General features: G+C 34.6%; 1 protein-coding gene and 1 non-coding gene across 9 annotated transcripts in view; one reads left to right on the top strand and one right to left on the bottom strand.

Moving 5' to 3' along the window:
• Nucleotides 1–15392, top strand: part of STPG2 (sperm tail PG-rich repeat containing 2) — a 238992-nt gene that overhangs the window by 157781 nt on the left and 65819 nt on the right. For 7 of the 8 annotated variants that reach the window (XR_009221024.1, XM_058547537.1, XM_058547541.1 and 4 more), the window contains one exon: nucleotides 14495–14587. Coding sequence is in view for 7 of the 8 variants with exons in the window: in XM_058547537.1 (XP_058403520.1) it covers nucleotides 14495–14587 (93 nt within the window). In the remaining variant the exon portion in view is untranslated. Of the gene's footprint in view, nucleotides 1–9842; nucleotides 9984–14494; nucleotides 14588–15392 lie in introns of those variants that run through there. The other variant, XM_058547539.1, reaches the window with a different exon arrangement.
• Nucleotides 47–154, bottom strand: LOC131409869 (U6 spliceosomal RNA). The gene has a single exon (XR_009221058.1). It is a non-coding gene; the product is annotated as a U6 spliceosomal RNA (small nuclear RNA).

Here is a 15392-nt window from a genome sequence, read left to right as displayed (position 1 = left end):
TCCTATGTATGCTTATAGTGGTAATGTAAGAATGTCCTAGGTTTAAAAAAATTTTTTTTAATGAAATGCTTCACAAATTTGTGTGTTTTCTTTGTGCAGGATGCCAATCTCTGTGTTGTTCCAGTTTTAGTATATGTGCTGCTGAAGTGAGCACCTTAGTGCTTTAAATTAGTTAAAAATTTCAGGTGTAGCTGAAGTACATCGCATTGTAATGAAAGAACAGCTGTAAAATTATCATCAGTAATCTTTGAGAGATGATACAGATTTACAGGCGTAACAGAAAAATGGAAGTGAATAAAGGTTTTTCTTATTTAAACAAAAATTATTAAAATTACACAAAGTGAAAAATTCTTGCAAAATTTTAAATTGTTATTAGTAAAGTTGCAGGATACAAAATCAACATTCAAAAATCAGTAGTGTTTTTATATACTAACAACAAACTATCTAAAAAAGAAATTAAGAATACAATCTCATGTATCATAGCATAAAAAATACTTAGTAATAAATTTAACCAAGAAAGTGATCTGTACACTGAAAACTATAAAACATGGATGAAACAAATTGAAGATGACACAAATAAATGGCAAGATATCCCATGTTCATGGATTGGAAGAGTTAATATTGTGGAAATGTCCATACTACCCAAAGTGATATACAGATTCAGTGCAATCCCTGCATTCCTATCAAAATTCCAATGGCATTTTTCACAGGAATAGAAAAAACAATCCTAAAATCCATATGAAACCACAAAAGACCCAGATGGACAAAGCAATCTTAAGCAAAAGAACAAAGCTGGAGAGATCACACTCCCTGATTTCAAAATATACTACAAAGCCATAGTAATAAAAACAGTATGATGCTGGTACAAAAACAGACATATAGCCCAACAGAACAGAATAAAGAGCCCCAGAAATAAATTCATACATTTACTAGAAAGAAACATGATGGAGAAAAGACAGTCTCTTCAATAAATGGTGCTGGAAAAACTGGATACACACATGCACAAGAATAAAATTGGACTTTCGTCTCATACTATATTAAAAAAATCGACTCAAGATGGATTAGAGACTTAAATCTAAGAACTGAAACTGTACAAATACTAGAAGAAAACATAAGGAAAATCTTCTTGACATTGGTCTTGGTAATAATTTTTTATATATGACCCCAAAAACACAGGCAACAAAAGCAAAAATAGACAAATTCGATTGCATCAAACTAAAAAGCTTTTGCACAGTAAAGGAAACAGTAAACAGAGTGAATGGGAGAAAATATTTACAAATCATGCATCTGATAAAGGGTTATTGCTCAAAATGTATAAGGAACTCAAACAACTCAATAGCAAGAAAATAAGTAATCCAATTAAAAAATGAGCAAAGTATATGAATACACATTTCTCCAAAGAAGGCATACAAATGCTCAACAGGTATGTGAGAAAATGCTCAACATCACTAATCACCAGGGAAATGCAAATAAAAACCACATTGAGATATCACCTCACACCTATTAGAATGGCTGTTCTCAAAAAGACAAGATAACAAGAGTTGGTGAGGATGTGGAGAAAAGAGAACCTTGTACACTGTTGGTAGGAATGTAAATTGGTACAGCCACTGTGGAAAACAGTATGGAGGTTCCTCAAAAAATTAAAACTATAACTACCATATGATCCAGCAATCTGACTTCTGATTATATGTCCAAAGGAAATGAAGTCAGTATCTCAAAGAGATATCTGCAATGCCATGTTTATTGCAGCATTATTCACAATAGCTGAGATATGGAATCAACCTATGTGTCCATAGACAGATGAATGGATAAAGAACATGTGTGTATATATACATACACATACACACAGTAGAATACTATTCAGCCTTAAAAAAGAAGGAAATCCTGCCATTTGCTACAACAGGGATGAACGTGAAGAACGTTATGCTAAATCAAGTAAGCCAGATGCAGGAAGACAAATACTACATTATCTCCTTTATATGTGGAATCTAAAAAAAGTCAAACTCATAGAAGGAGAGAGTAGAATGGTGGTTGCCAGGGGCTCGGGGGTGAGAAAAAGGGGGAGATGTTGGTCAAAGGGTATAAAGTTTCCATTATGCAGGATAAGTTCTGGAAATCTAGTGTATAGCATGGTGACTGCAGTTGATAATACTGTATTGTACCCTTGAAATTTACTAAGAGAGTACATCTTTTTTTTTGTTTTTTTTTTTTATTTTTTAATTTTTTGTTTATTGCAGTAACATTGGTTTATAACATTGTATAAATTACAGGTGTACATCATTATACTTCTATTTCTGCATAGATTACATCATGTTCACCACCCAAATACTAATTACAACCCATCACCACACATGTGCCGAATTATCCGTTTTGCCCTCCTCCCTCCCCCCCTCCCCTCTGGTAACCACCAATCTAATCTCTGTCTCTATGTGTTTGTTTATTGTTGTTATTATCTACTACTTAATGAAGGAAATCATACGGTATTTGACCTTCTCCCTCTGACTTATTTCACTTTGCATAATACCCTCAATGTCCATCCATGTTGTCACAAATGGCTGGATTTCATCGTTTCTTATGGCTGAGTAGTATTCCGTTGTGTATATATACCACATCTTCTTTATCTATTCGTCCCTTGATGGGCACTTAGGTTGCTTCCAAGTCTTGGCTATTGTGAATAACGCTGCAATGAACACAGGGGTGCATGTATCTTTACGCATTGGTGTTTTCAAGTTCTTTGGATAAATACCCAGCAGTGGAATAGCTGGATCGTATGGTAGTTCTATCCTTGCTTTTTTGAGGAATCTCCATACTGTTTTCCATAGTGGCTGCACCAGTTTGCACTCCCACCAGCAGTGTATGAGAGTTCCCTTCTCTCCACATCCTCTCCAACACATGTTGTTTCCTGTCTTGTTAATTATAGCCATTCTGACGGGCGTGAGGTGATATCTCATTGTAGTTTTGATTTGCATTTCCCTGATAGTTAATGATTTTGAACATCTTTTCATGTGTCTGTTGGTCATCTGTATATCTTCTTTGGAGAAATGTCTGTTCAGGTCTTTTGCCTATTTTTAAATTGGGTTGTTAGTTTTTTTGTTGTTGAGATGCATGAGTTCTTTATATATATTGGAGATTAAGCCCTTATCAGATGTATGGTTTGCAAATATCTTCTCCCAATTGTTAGGTTGTCTTTTCGTTTTGTTGATGGTTTCCTTTGCTGTGCAGAAGTTTTTTAGTTTGATGTAGTCCCATTTGTTTATTTTTTCTATTGTTTCTCTTGCCCGGTCAGACATGGTGCTTGAAAATATGTCGCTAAGACCGATGTCGAAGAGTGTACAGCCTATGTTTTCTTCTAGAAGTTTCATAGTTTGAGGTCTTACATTCAAGTCTTTAATCCATTTGGAGTTAATTTTTGTGTATGGTGTAAGGTAAGGGTCTACTTTCATTTTTTTGCATGTGGCTGTCCAGTTTTCCCAACACCATTTGTTGAAGAGACTTTCTTTTCTCCATTGTATGTTCTTGGCTCCTTTGTCAAAGATGAACTGTCCATAGATGTGTGGGTTTATTTCTGGGCTTTCGATTCTATTCCATTGATCTGTGTGTCTGTTTTTGTGCCAGTACCATGCTGTTTTGGTTACTATAGCTTTGTAGTATATTTTGAAATCAGAGAGTGTGATACCTCCAGCTTTGTTCTTTTTTCTCAGGATTCCTTTGGCTATTTGGGGTCTTTTGTTGTTCCATCTAAATTTTAGGATTCTTTGTTCTATTTCTGTGAAAAATGCTGTTGGAACTTTGATAGGGATTGCATTGAATCTATAGATTGCTTTAGGAAGTATGGACATCTTAACTATGTTAATTCTTCCAATCCAAGAGCGCGGAATATCTTTCCATTTCCTTGTGTCTTCTTCAGTTTCTTTCAGCAATGTTTTATAGTTTTCCATGTACAGCTCTTTCACCTCTTTGGTTAAGTTTATTCCTAGGTATTTTATTCTTTTTGTTGCAATTGTAAGTGGGATGGTATTCTTAATTTCTCTTTCTGCTACTTCATTGTTAGTGTATAGAAATACAACTGAGGGCCGGCCCCGTGGCTTAGCGGTTGAGTGCGCGTGCTCCGCTGCTGGTGGCCCGGGTTCAGATCCCGGGCGCGCACCGATGCACCGCTTCTCCGGCCATGCTGAGGCCATGTCCCACGTGCAGCGGCTGGAAGGATGTGCAACTATGGCATGCGGCTGTCTGCTGGGGCTTTGGAGAAAAAAAAAAAGGAGGAGGATTGGTAGTGGATGTTGGCTTGGAGCCAGTCTCCCTCAGCAAAAGGAGGAGGATTGGCATGGATGTTAGCTCAGGGCTGATCTTCATCACACACACAAAAAAAAGAAATACAATTGATTTTTGTATGTTGATTTTGTATCCTGCAACTTTACTGTATTCGTTTATTACTTCTAAAAGTTTTCTGGTGGATTCTTTAGGGTTTTCTATATATAAAATCATGTCATCTGCAAATAGTGACAGTTTCACTTCTTCCTTTCCAATTTGGATCCCTTTTATTTCTTTCTCTTGCCTGATTGCTCTGGCTAGGACTTCCAGTACTATGTTAAATAGGAGTGGTGACAGTGGGCATCCTTGTCTGGTTCCTGTTCTTAGAGGGATAGCTTTCAGTTTTTCACCATTGAGGATGATATTAGCTGTGGGTTTCTGATATATGGCCTTTATTATGTTGAGGTACTTTCCTTCTATACCCATTTTATTCAGAGTTTTTATCATAAATGGATGCTGTATCTTGTCAAATGCTTTGTCTGCATCTATTGAGATGATCATGTGATTTTTATTCATCATTTTATTCATGTGGTGTATTACATTGATTGATTTGCGAATGTTGAACCATCCCTGCATCCCTGGAATAAATCCCACTTGATCATGGTGTATAATCTTTTTAACGTATTGTTGTATGCGATTTGCTAGTATTTTGTTGAGGATTTTTGCATTGATGTTCACCAGTGATATTGGCCTGTAATTTTCTTTTCTTGTGTTGTTCTTTTCTGGTTTTGGTATCAGGGTAATGTCGGCTTCGTAGAATGAGTTAGGGAGCTTCCCCCACTCCTCAATTTTTTCGATGAGTTTGAGAAGGATGGGTATTAACTCTTCTTTGAATGTTTGGTAGAATTCACCAGGGAAGCCGTCTGGTCCTGGACTTTTATTTTTGGGGAGGTTTTTGATTACTGTTTCAGTCTCCTTACTGGTGATTGGTCTATTCAAATTCTCTACTTCTTCTTGATCCCGTTTTGGAAGGTTGTATGATTCTAAGAATTTATCCATTTCTTCCAGATTGTGGAATTGGTTGGCATATAGCTTTTCATAGTATTCTCTTATAATCTTTTGTATTTCTGAGGTGTCTGTTGTAATTTCTCCTCTTTCATTTCTGATTTTACTTATTTGTGCCTTGTCTCTTTTTTTCTTGGTGAGTCTAGCTAAAGGTTTGTCAATTTTGTTTATCTTTTCAAAGAACCAGCTCTTGGTTTTATTAATTTTTTCTATTTTTTTTAGTCTCTATTTCATTTATTTCTGCTCTGATTTTTATTATTTCCCTTCTTCTACTGATTTTGGGCTTGGTTTGTTCTTCTGTTTCCAGTTCCTTTAGGTGCATTGTTAGATTGTTTATTTGAGATTTTTCTTGTTTGTTGAGATAGGCCTGTATTGCTATAAACTTCCCTCTTAGAACCACTTTTGCTGTATCCCATAAATTCTGACATGTTGTATTTTCATTTTCATTTGTCTCCAGGTATTTTTTGATTTCTTCTTTGATTTCTTCGTTGACGCAGTCGTTGTTCAGTAGCATTTTGTTTAATCTCCACGTATTTGTGGCTTTTCTGATTTTCTTCCTATAGTTGATTTCTAGTAAGAGAGTACCTCTTAAATGTTGTCACCACATACAAAAAATGAGAACTACGTAAGGTTATGGATATGTTAATTAGCTTGATTCTGGTAATCATTTCACAATGTACATATATATCAAATCATCATGTTGCATACTGCAAGTATATACAATTTTTATTTGTCAGTTATACCTCAATAAAGGTGGAAAAAAATAAAAGAATATCATGGATACATTTAAAAAATAATTGTTGTTAGTCAAAGTTTTATTACCAAAGAAGTCAGCATGTGTTCATTAATTTTGTGTTATCTTAAAGGCATTTTGAGATTTTGATATTACATGATATCTGATTCTAATTATGCAGTCGATTTCCCTTACTGATATGAAATTTAGTGGGAGTGTTGTTCTCATAGATTTCAAGGTAGCCTTTAACAGGTGGCCATATTCATATGGACATGTGAAAATGTGTATTGGATTAAAATTCAGTTAATTTGATTTATAACTGGTTGATTGAGTGACTATAACAGTATTATTTTCAGCCTATGGCTATGGCAATATTATGTAGCTTTGTTCTTTACCTCTGTCTTATTCAACATTTCTATCACTTACTTGGATGAAATAAAGAACTTTTGGTTTTCAAATTTTCAAATGATATAGTACTTGAGAGAATATCTGATAGTTAAAACTAACAAGAGAAATTCAATAAGGTTAAAAGCAAAGTTATTTATCTTTTATCTACTTTGTTATAATAATAGCCCTTTTTATATCTGATATAACTTAATTCTTTAGGAGGCAGAGCTCAATGAAGCTGGTTGATTCCTAAGGGATTTTGTTGACACATGATATTTCATATGCCATGGGTGTCAGAAAACACCCTGCGCAAAACTAACTCAGAGAAATGTGGTTTGACAAAGATTTTCTAAGTCATATTTCCACATATCCATCCGGTTTGTAGTCCCTCTCAACATAGTATCATATGAAGGATGGCATAGGAGATAGAAATAATATCAGAAGTTATAACCTAAATTAGCTTGTTTCTCATTTCTCAATTTTTTTTTCCTTTGTCTTGAGATTTCTCCTTCCTCTTTATTCTTAACAGCTCTTGGTATTTCATGGTCTTCAGCATCAACTGATGCATACTGAAGAATCATGGATTGACTCCCATGTCTAACATTATTAGGTTAATATTATTAAATAATTTGAACATAAGATTAGATAAATTCTATATGTCACCTAATGGAGAAAGTTGGAAAGCTAGAGTTATCCCCTGGTAGACTTTGTTCACTAGATGAAGCTATCAGTCTAGAAAGCTGAGCATTATTTAATCTGGAAGAAGCTATGGTCTATGTAGGAAACCTAGAATTTCCCAAATTTCATTGAGTATGTCCTAATACAAGTAAACCATGGCCCAGGAGTCTGAGGGAGAAATAGTTGACACAACATATGGGTGAAACTTAAGGAATGACTTAAGACTGCAGTAAAGCTGAGAAAAAAATAATGCAATTGTGGCTACGTGATTAGAAGTACTATCTCTCTAAAACATGTCATATCACGGCACTACCTTTTAATAATATCCCTTTGCCTAAAATCTTGTACCTTCTTTCAGGTATAGGAAGAAGTTTAAGTCTAAGAACAATGCCCATTTCATAATCTGGTGTCTGCCTAGTTCTCTAAGCTCCTATCTCATTACTGCCATAATTTCCCTTCACTCAAGCTTTATCTGCTCCAAACTTGAGGCCATCCATTCCCTAAGGAAGAAGCCTAAGTACGATATCCTTTATGGTGTCTGCCTCGCTCTCTAGCCTCATATCTCATTGCTGCCATAATTTCCCTTCATTCTTGCTTCTCACTCCCTTAGCTTTATCTTTATTTGAAGTTCCTTAAATACAACATGATACATCACGTCACTGTGTAATTGTTCTCGTACATTGGGAGGACAGGAGACTCAGCATTCCTTTGTCCCTTCAGGTGCTGAGGCTCATTAATGATCCTTCTACAGGTTCATCTATAGAAACCTTGTTACAACTTTTACTTCCTCTAGATAGTCTAATTGGACTGTCTTCTCAGCGCTCTGCCAAGATGTGAACTGACCTGGTGGTCTGAGCTGAGGGCCTCATTAAACCAATCAACACAAGCTTATGGCCCTTACTGGAAATCCTTGTTCTTTGGGAATAATTGTAATCCCAGATGCCCATCATGAATGGGGTTCAAAGGGTTACCTGTACCTGCAGTCTCAGGATAGGCCCACACTGAGCCAGTTAGTGTGGTGCGTGCAAACTGGGACATCTAAGGGCCTCACACACCTGTTATTTGCTTAAATCTTGGGTGGTTGAACACCACTTGTCGCTCTAAGAAGTTGGAGGATGCCCAGTGCTTGGGGTTTGTCTAACTATTTAGCATGCCAGAGTCTTGCTTGTTATCAGAATTAACCAGACAAATGGCTCTACCAACAAAGAATGGCCATGCACTACCACCCGTGGAATTGAGAAAGAGCTATCAACTGTCAATCTTGTCCATGCCAGGGCCAAGTGCGGTCTCCTGCGCTGAGTCAAGTTAAGCTACTGCACGTGACATTTTTGTTAATCATTCAATTACTAATTAGGAGAGAATCCCCCTTTTTCATCCTCCAATAATTTCTTCACTGCTTTTTCAGCCTCCATTAACAAATTGTTATCCCTCAAGCATTTGCTAAAATCTTTTTCACGATATGGGACAGAATATATGTTCCATATGTCTAGAAAGTTCCTATTCATTCTTCAAAACATTGTCACCTTCCTTGGAAATCTTTCATTGATCACATTTTCTCCATGTTCCCACCCCACTATCCCTCCTCTTTTCTATCACTGTATTTTGTATATCCTCAGTGATTGCACGTATCACACTATATCTGATTACATGTCTGTGTCCCCTCCTAGATTGTTAGCCCCTATGTACAAGGAAACTCATTTTCCTCATTTTGATAGTGTCAGCACCTAGAATACACCTAGTGTATTTTGAGTGGAATATAGAGTTGTGTAACTATAGTGAGAGAACTTGTTAGCCATACCTAATTGGAGAATTTTGTTTCGTTTTCTTTTTGCTTTTAGATACCACAGTTTAAAAGAAATTTAGACAAATTGGGATGTATTCAGGGGAGGGTTATCACACTGGTGAAGGCACACAAGTTAAAACCATGTCACATAAAGAACATTTGAAAGAAATGAAGATGTTCAATATAAAGAATTGGAGACGTAGGGAGAATAAATCAGACAGCTGGTTTGAAAATGGAAAGTTTTCTAATATGGAAAAGAGTTCTGTGTGGCACAAGGCATATGGTCAAGACCAATACGTGACTATAGAGTTTCAGATTTCAGTTCAGTGGAATTAATTACTAGATTTTGGTTTAGTACAGTTTTAAGATAAATAGTATGATTTTAAGATGAGAACAAACAGCAGCAAGAATGAAAACAAAATAAAACAAACTAGAAAAAAGTATGCTTAACAATTTGAAGGTGGGAATTGTTATGTAAGTACTTTGAAATTTGATGACCTGAATTACTGATACGTTAACTCTTTTATGTTTTATTGTACATAAAGTTTATATTTATGGGATTAATTTTTATATTTTAGACGTTAATTTTTTCAGGTTTCTAATTTTTATTGAAACATTTTTTCAGAGATTTGTTTTCTATGTAAACATTCTCAAAGAAGTTTGTTTCCTATGTAAAAAAATATTTTTATTCTTTTTCCGTATTAAGAGACAATTCTCCATGTTTTGTATTTCTGCATCTTTGTTTAGGACTGTCTTTTCAAGGATGATTGCATAGCAAATAGCTTTGGAAGATGGAGATAGTGTCTTCTTCTCAAGCACAGGGCAGACCTGCTTACTTATCATTATAAAAGATTCAGGTTCTCTAAATTCATGGTTTTTCTCCTGAAATGAAGCCCATGGCATGTGCAGTTATCCATTTCACCCCATCTGCCTTGTCCTTGCTAGGACTTGAGGGAAAGGAGGACTGCTGCAAGCGTGCTGATGCTCGTGCTCTTTGTTATGGCACAGTGACCAGGTCCTTTGTCTCTGACTCAGGAGTCTCAGTCTTCTGCCAGCATCCATGAGACTGTGGCAGCTAACTGTGTTAGCTCGAAGTAGGTAAAAATCTCAGACCCGTCATAGTTCTTACGTCTATCTATCCTTCACTTGTACACATTTTCCTTTTATTATTTTTTGCTCCCACATGCCCCAAACCGTCTCCCAACAGTCTCCTTAAAACAGTTCTCTGGTTTCTGTCAATTTAACTTATTTTCTATTAAATTCACCAGTTTATTATTGAGATGCTAAAATAAGAACAAGTTTAACATGCCTATACACACTCTAAAACATCTTCATTTTTCTAGATTGCTAGGTTCTCTAGATTTCTAGATTTTTAGTTTGAGTTTCTGTCATTAACTTTTAACATGTGTCTTTTCTTTAACTTTTATAGTTCATCAATCTGATATAAGTATATATATTTTTTTAATGTGGTAAAAACATATAATATTAAATTTACCATCTTAACCATGTTTAAGTGCTGATATAAGTATGTTTTAAATGCATCATGAATGTTAGTAGTTTTTAGAATGTTCTTGTTGTATTTTGTTTAAAAGTACTAGAAGGTCATTATTCTGAGTAACCTGACATTTACATAAAAAGAATGTACATAAAAAGAATTATTAAAATTATAAGTTGCATGAGTTTTTTTAAAAGCCCTCATTATATGTAGTCTTTACTCTCTGCTGCAGACATTGAGACAGTATAGCACAGTGATTGTGAGCATGATCTCTGGTGTCAGAGTGCTCGAGTATATTTTCTTGCTCTGCCACTGACTTTGTGTAAGTTATTTGATTTGTTTATGCGTTAGTAAAATGGAGATCATAATAGTACATACCTCAAAGTGTTACTGTGAATACTAAATGAATCATAATCAAAAGTGAAAGATACATCCTAAATAGTCTGTTTTAAAAATTCAGTCTGATAAACTTTGTGTTTAACTGTAGTATTAATCCATTTATATTTAATGGATTACTGATATATTTGTGTGTATAGAAACCATATTATTTCATATATTCTATATGCCCACTTGTTTTAGCATTTTTTTCTTACTTCACCTTCTTTTTTCAATTAATCAAATATTTTATATTATTCCATTTTATCTACGTCTATTGCATTTTTAGTTATGCATGGTTTTACTATTCTTTTAGTGGTTGCCATCAAAATTACAATGTGCATCCTTTACTTTTTGCAGTCCAATAAAAAGGTTTACTTTTACCACTTTCCCGGTAATGTTTAGAACATTTTAGCTCTGTTTTGCTATCTCTTATTTTTGTTTAATTATTGTCATACATTTTAAGTTTACATATATTTTAAACCCTCTGAATATTATTGTTTTGTACAGTCGGTATTTATTCATATTTACCCACACATTTATCCTTTCTGTTGTGCTTCATTTCTTTCTGCATTTCTGTTTCCATATGGAATCATTTTTCTTCTGCCTGAAAAACTCCTTTAGTGCTTCTTCTGGTCGAGGTCTGTTGATGATTAATCACTGTAGTTTTTGTCTGAAAATGTCTTTATTTTGTTCTTTTTAAATTTTGGGGGGGTATAGATTTTTAGGTTGGCAGTTATTTTCTTTCAGCACTTTAAAGATGTTATTCCATTGTTTTAGGCCTTCTCTGTCATTTCTATTGAGAGGTAAGTTGTCAGACTTATTCTTTCTCCTTTGAAAGCAATTATGTGTTTTTTTGTGTGTGTGAGGAAGATCAGCCCTAAGCTAGCATCTGCCAATCCTCCTCCTTTTGCTGAGGAAGACTGGCCCTGAGGTAACATCCATGCCCATCTTCCTCCACTTTTTATGGGACACCGCCACAGCATGGCTTAACAAGCGGTGCATCGGTGCGCACCCGGGATCCGAACCTGCAAACTCCGGGCTACCGAAGCGGAGCACGCACACCCAACCGCTTGTCCCACCGGACCCGCCCCTATGTGTTTTTTTTTTTTTTAATCTTCGTCTTTGATATGTCGAAGGTGTGTTTTTTTTTTGTATTTATTTACCTGAATTCGCAGAGCCTTTGAATCTTTGAGTTGATGTCTTTTATCAGTTTTAAATAATTCTCGACTATTTAATCTTCATATAATTTTTCTGTCACATGTTTTCCTGCCTGTCTTTCTAGGACTCTAATAAATATATGTTATGTCTATTCACCATGACTCAAACATCTCTTATAACCTCTCTCTATTATGCCTCCTTTTTTCTCTTTGTGCTGCAGTTTAGATATTTTCTACAGAGTTATCTTTCAATTCAGAAATCTTTCTTTAAACTGTGTTTCAAATGCTATTAAATTGATCTATTGAGTTCTTAATTTCGGGTATTCTAATATTCAGTTATAGAATCCCTATTTAATTCTTTCTTAAAGATTTCACTTCTCAGAAGGAATTCTCCATGTTTTCAAGTATTCTTTTTCAATTTTTTCCCCTCTGTTTTCCTGAACACATTAATCACAGTTATTTTAAAGTCCTGCCTGTTAACTCCAATATCTGGATCACTTATCAGTCTGTTATTTTTTTCTCTTGATTTTTGATCATGCATATCTGTCTTTGGCTTGCCCCATAATTTTTAATAGAATGCCAGATATTGTGTATAATATAGAGACTCTAAATGTTGTTGTCTTCTACTAGAGAGATTTCATACTTTTCTCTGCAAGGCAGATAGAAGTGAGAGGAGATCATCTCAATTCAATCATGGATTGTGGTGGTTACAGTTTTTCTAGGACTTAGTTTACCTCTGATTTATTCATTTTCTTAAGTGTAGTCCTCTGGGGATTTCAACTGTGAGCCTGATGTGTTCAAGACCCCTTTATCTGTCAGGTTCTGAACTCTAAATCTTTAATGCCTCTGTGTTTCAGAGTTAGGGCTTAGATTTTTAGCATCGCCCTGCCCCTCATCCCCTTGCAAACATCTTGATGGGGAAACAGACCATGTGTTTTCAGGCTCCGCAAATCTGCAATTTTGTCTTTCTGGCCCAATAAGACCACAATAAACCTGTTTCTCAGTTCCTTAACAACAGCTCTGCCAAGTCTAAAACCAGATTCTTTCTCTATTGCTTGTTATCAGCAAATGCCCCCAGGGAGAAAGCACCTGCAGATTGATAGTTCACCTTTCAGAGGTTCTGCCCTCTTCAGAATCTTAGCCCCTCTTGTCTATGCTGACAACTCATAGAGTTGGAAGCATCCACAACTCTATAAGGCCTTCAAAAATTGGATTTTGTTATATTATATCTGGATTTATTTTTAATAATTTTTGGTAAAAAATGTGGTCTTTGCACACTACTCATTTCCTCTAAATCCAAAGTCATCCAATGAGTAATTCATTTCCTGAGCTTAAAACTTCTACCCCTAAACAGTAAAAATTGAAAAATGCTTTTGAATTTCGTGTCATAATTTCTAGTACCACATGCATGATAATAATAAAGTTACATAAAAGTAAATTATTTTTTGGCTTCAATATAAAATCACATGAAATAATGCTGGATCAGATACTCTCTATTTGAAGGCTTTCACATTTCTACAAGATGTGAACTGTGATTTTTCTGTTTTTGAAGGTGATAGAATCTATTTCTTTTCTTTTTTTTTTTGAGTGACTAGATAGGAATAATATCATGAGGAAAAGAGTGGAGAAGTACCAACTCTAGCATATAAGGTAGAGAGGCACATAGTTCAAAAGATACAGTATGTGAGGGATGGATGTTTTAGATTAGTGTTCCTCAAAAAATGAACAAATAAAGAGATACCTAACTATTCTGCTAGGTATCAAATTCTGAAGTATAAAATATGAATATCAAATTCTGAAATAAAAAACAATGAAGTATGTAAAAATGGGAAAATAAATCCTCATCCTATTTGTATATACAAAGAATGTTACTGCTGGTTATACAGTTTAAATTGTTAAATGAATACAAATGGCTAAATTGTATGATAAATCAGAAAGAGTATAATATCATAAGGATTAATTAATTGCTAATAAGTTTTTAGATTACTAGCTTCCTGTAGCCTATTAATTTACATCTTCAATGTGTATAAGGGGTTATGATATTTAAGAGAGTGTGGATCATTTTGCTGAGACAATTTATTAATCCAAGATTGCTGCATAATCAATTTAAATAGTTATTGTTAAAATCTTTTTATTTCATGTATTAATAATTAAATATTAACAAATAATACTATATAATTGGCCAAATATCTTATACTTATATATTATTGAGATTATAACCTGCAGGTTAGGAAAAAGTACAAGAATTGATGTCTGAATTTGACATTAGATTATAGCTAATAACTGGCCCCTAATATGTTTAAATAATGTATGCAGAAACACTTTCCTAGAAGCTCATATAATCAACTCTTCTTTTGTTTTAATGTTTCATTGACTTAAACTGTCTTACTTCTTATCCCATTTAAAAATTTTCTTTTTTACGAATATATGTCTATCTCTATGTAATGACAGAACACTATTGATGAGCTTCATTGCAAACTTATTATTTATAGTGCCACTTGTATTGATAAAAATAAATGATATACTCATTTTACTCCTTCTTTCAATATGCTTTTTGGAATTCACAGGTCGGTGGAATTTCTGATGAACCACCTAACTTGACTAACCGATCTGCTGCTTTCTTGTCAAGAACAGAAAGAACTACTAAACTATCAGATATGGTAAGAAGCCTCCTCTATAACCAAACTTGTTTGTAATCTAGGAATCGTGGCAGAGACTGCATAACACAAACATTATAGTAGGACCTGAGAGAGGTACCTGGTAGCCTGCTGTAACATCTTTGGCTAGTATGATACTTCCATATTTTTAAAGTTCAACAAAATTCTTGAAGCTAAACAGAAGTCCAGCATTGCTCTGTGGGAGAATATTACAAGGAACATCTCCTGTAGGGTCAGAGAGCATTCATTCTTAGGACATGTAGGAAAACTGAACTCGTGTTGTATGTGAAGGGGAAGGTTCACTTTAGGTTCAACCAAGTTTACTTGGAAGTGTAACTTTTTTCCCTTTTCAATTTGAATCTATCTTGAAACCTAAGACTCTTCAGTAATGTTTTTTATCCCTGTTAATCTGTATTTTAAACTGTGTCGATATAAATTTTTCTAACTGAATTTCTGTTTTTTATAGCTAATATTGAATAAATTGAAATAAGTAAAACAGATGAAATTTAAAACTGTATACTTGACTATTTTCTTCAATTTAAATTTACTAAAGATTAAAGTGAAATTCATAGTTAAAAAGTTAGACTTGTGTATACAGATATTGTTAAAATAAATTTTTATACAAATTGGGCTGTCATTGTAAGATATTATTAATAACAAAGTACCAGAACAGGATCATCAACCAGGTTTTAAAATGTAGCCAATCAACTAGAGAAGTAGCACTGCTTGATGAAATAAAATTCTAGTAGGTGCACCATGCCAAGAGTTGATTTATAATGTTTTCAATGGTGAAGTGACTGGTACAAGA

The sequence above is a fragment of the Diceros bicornis genome, chromosome 8 (assembly GCF_020826845.1).
Source record: "Diceros bicornis minor isolate mBicDic1 chromosome 8, mDicBic1.mat.cur, whole genome shotgun sequence".
Lineage (NCBI taxonomy): Eukaryota > Metazoa > Chordata > Mammalia > Perissodactyla > Rhinocerotidae > Diceros > Diceros bicornis.
The sequence above is the reverse complement of the archived record's forward strand: the minus strand, read 5'-3'. Positions and strand labels throughout refer to the sequence as shown.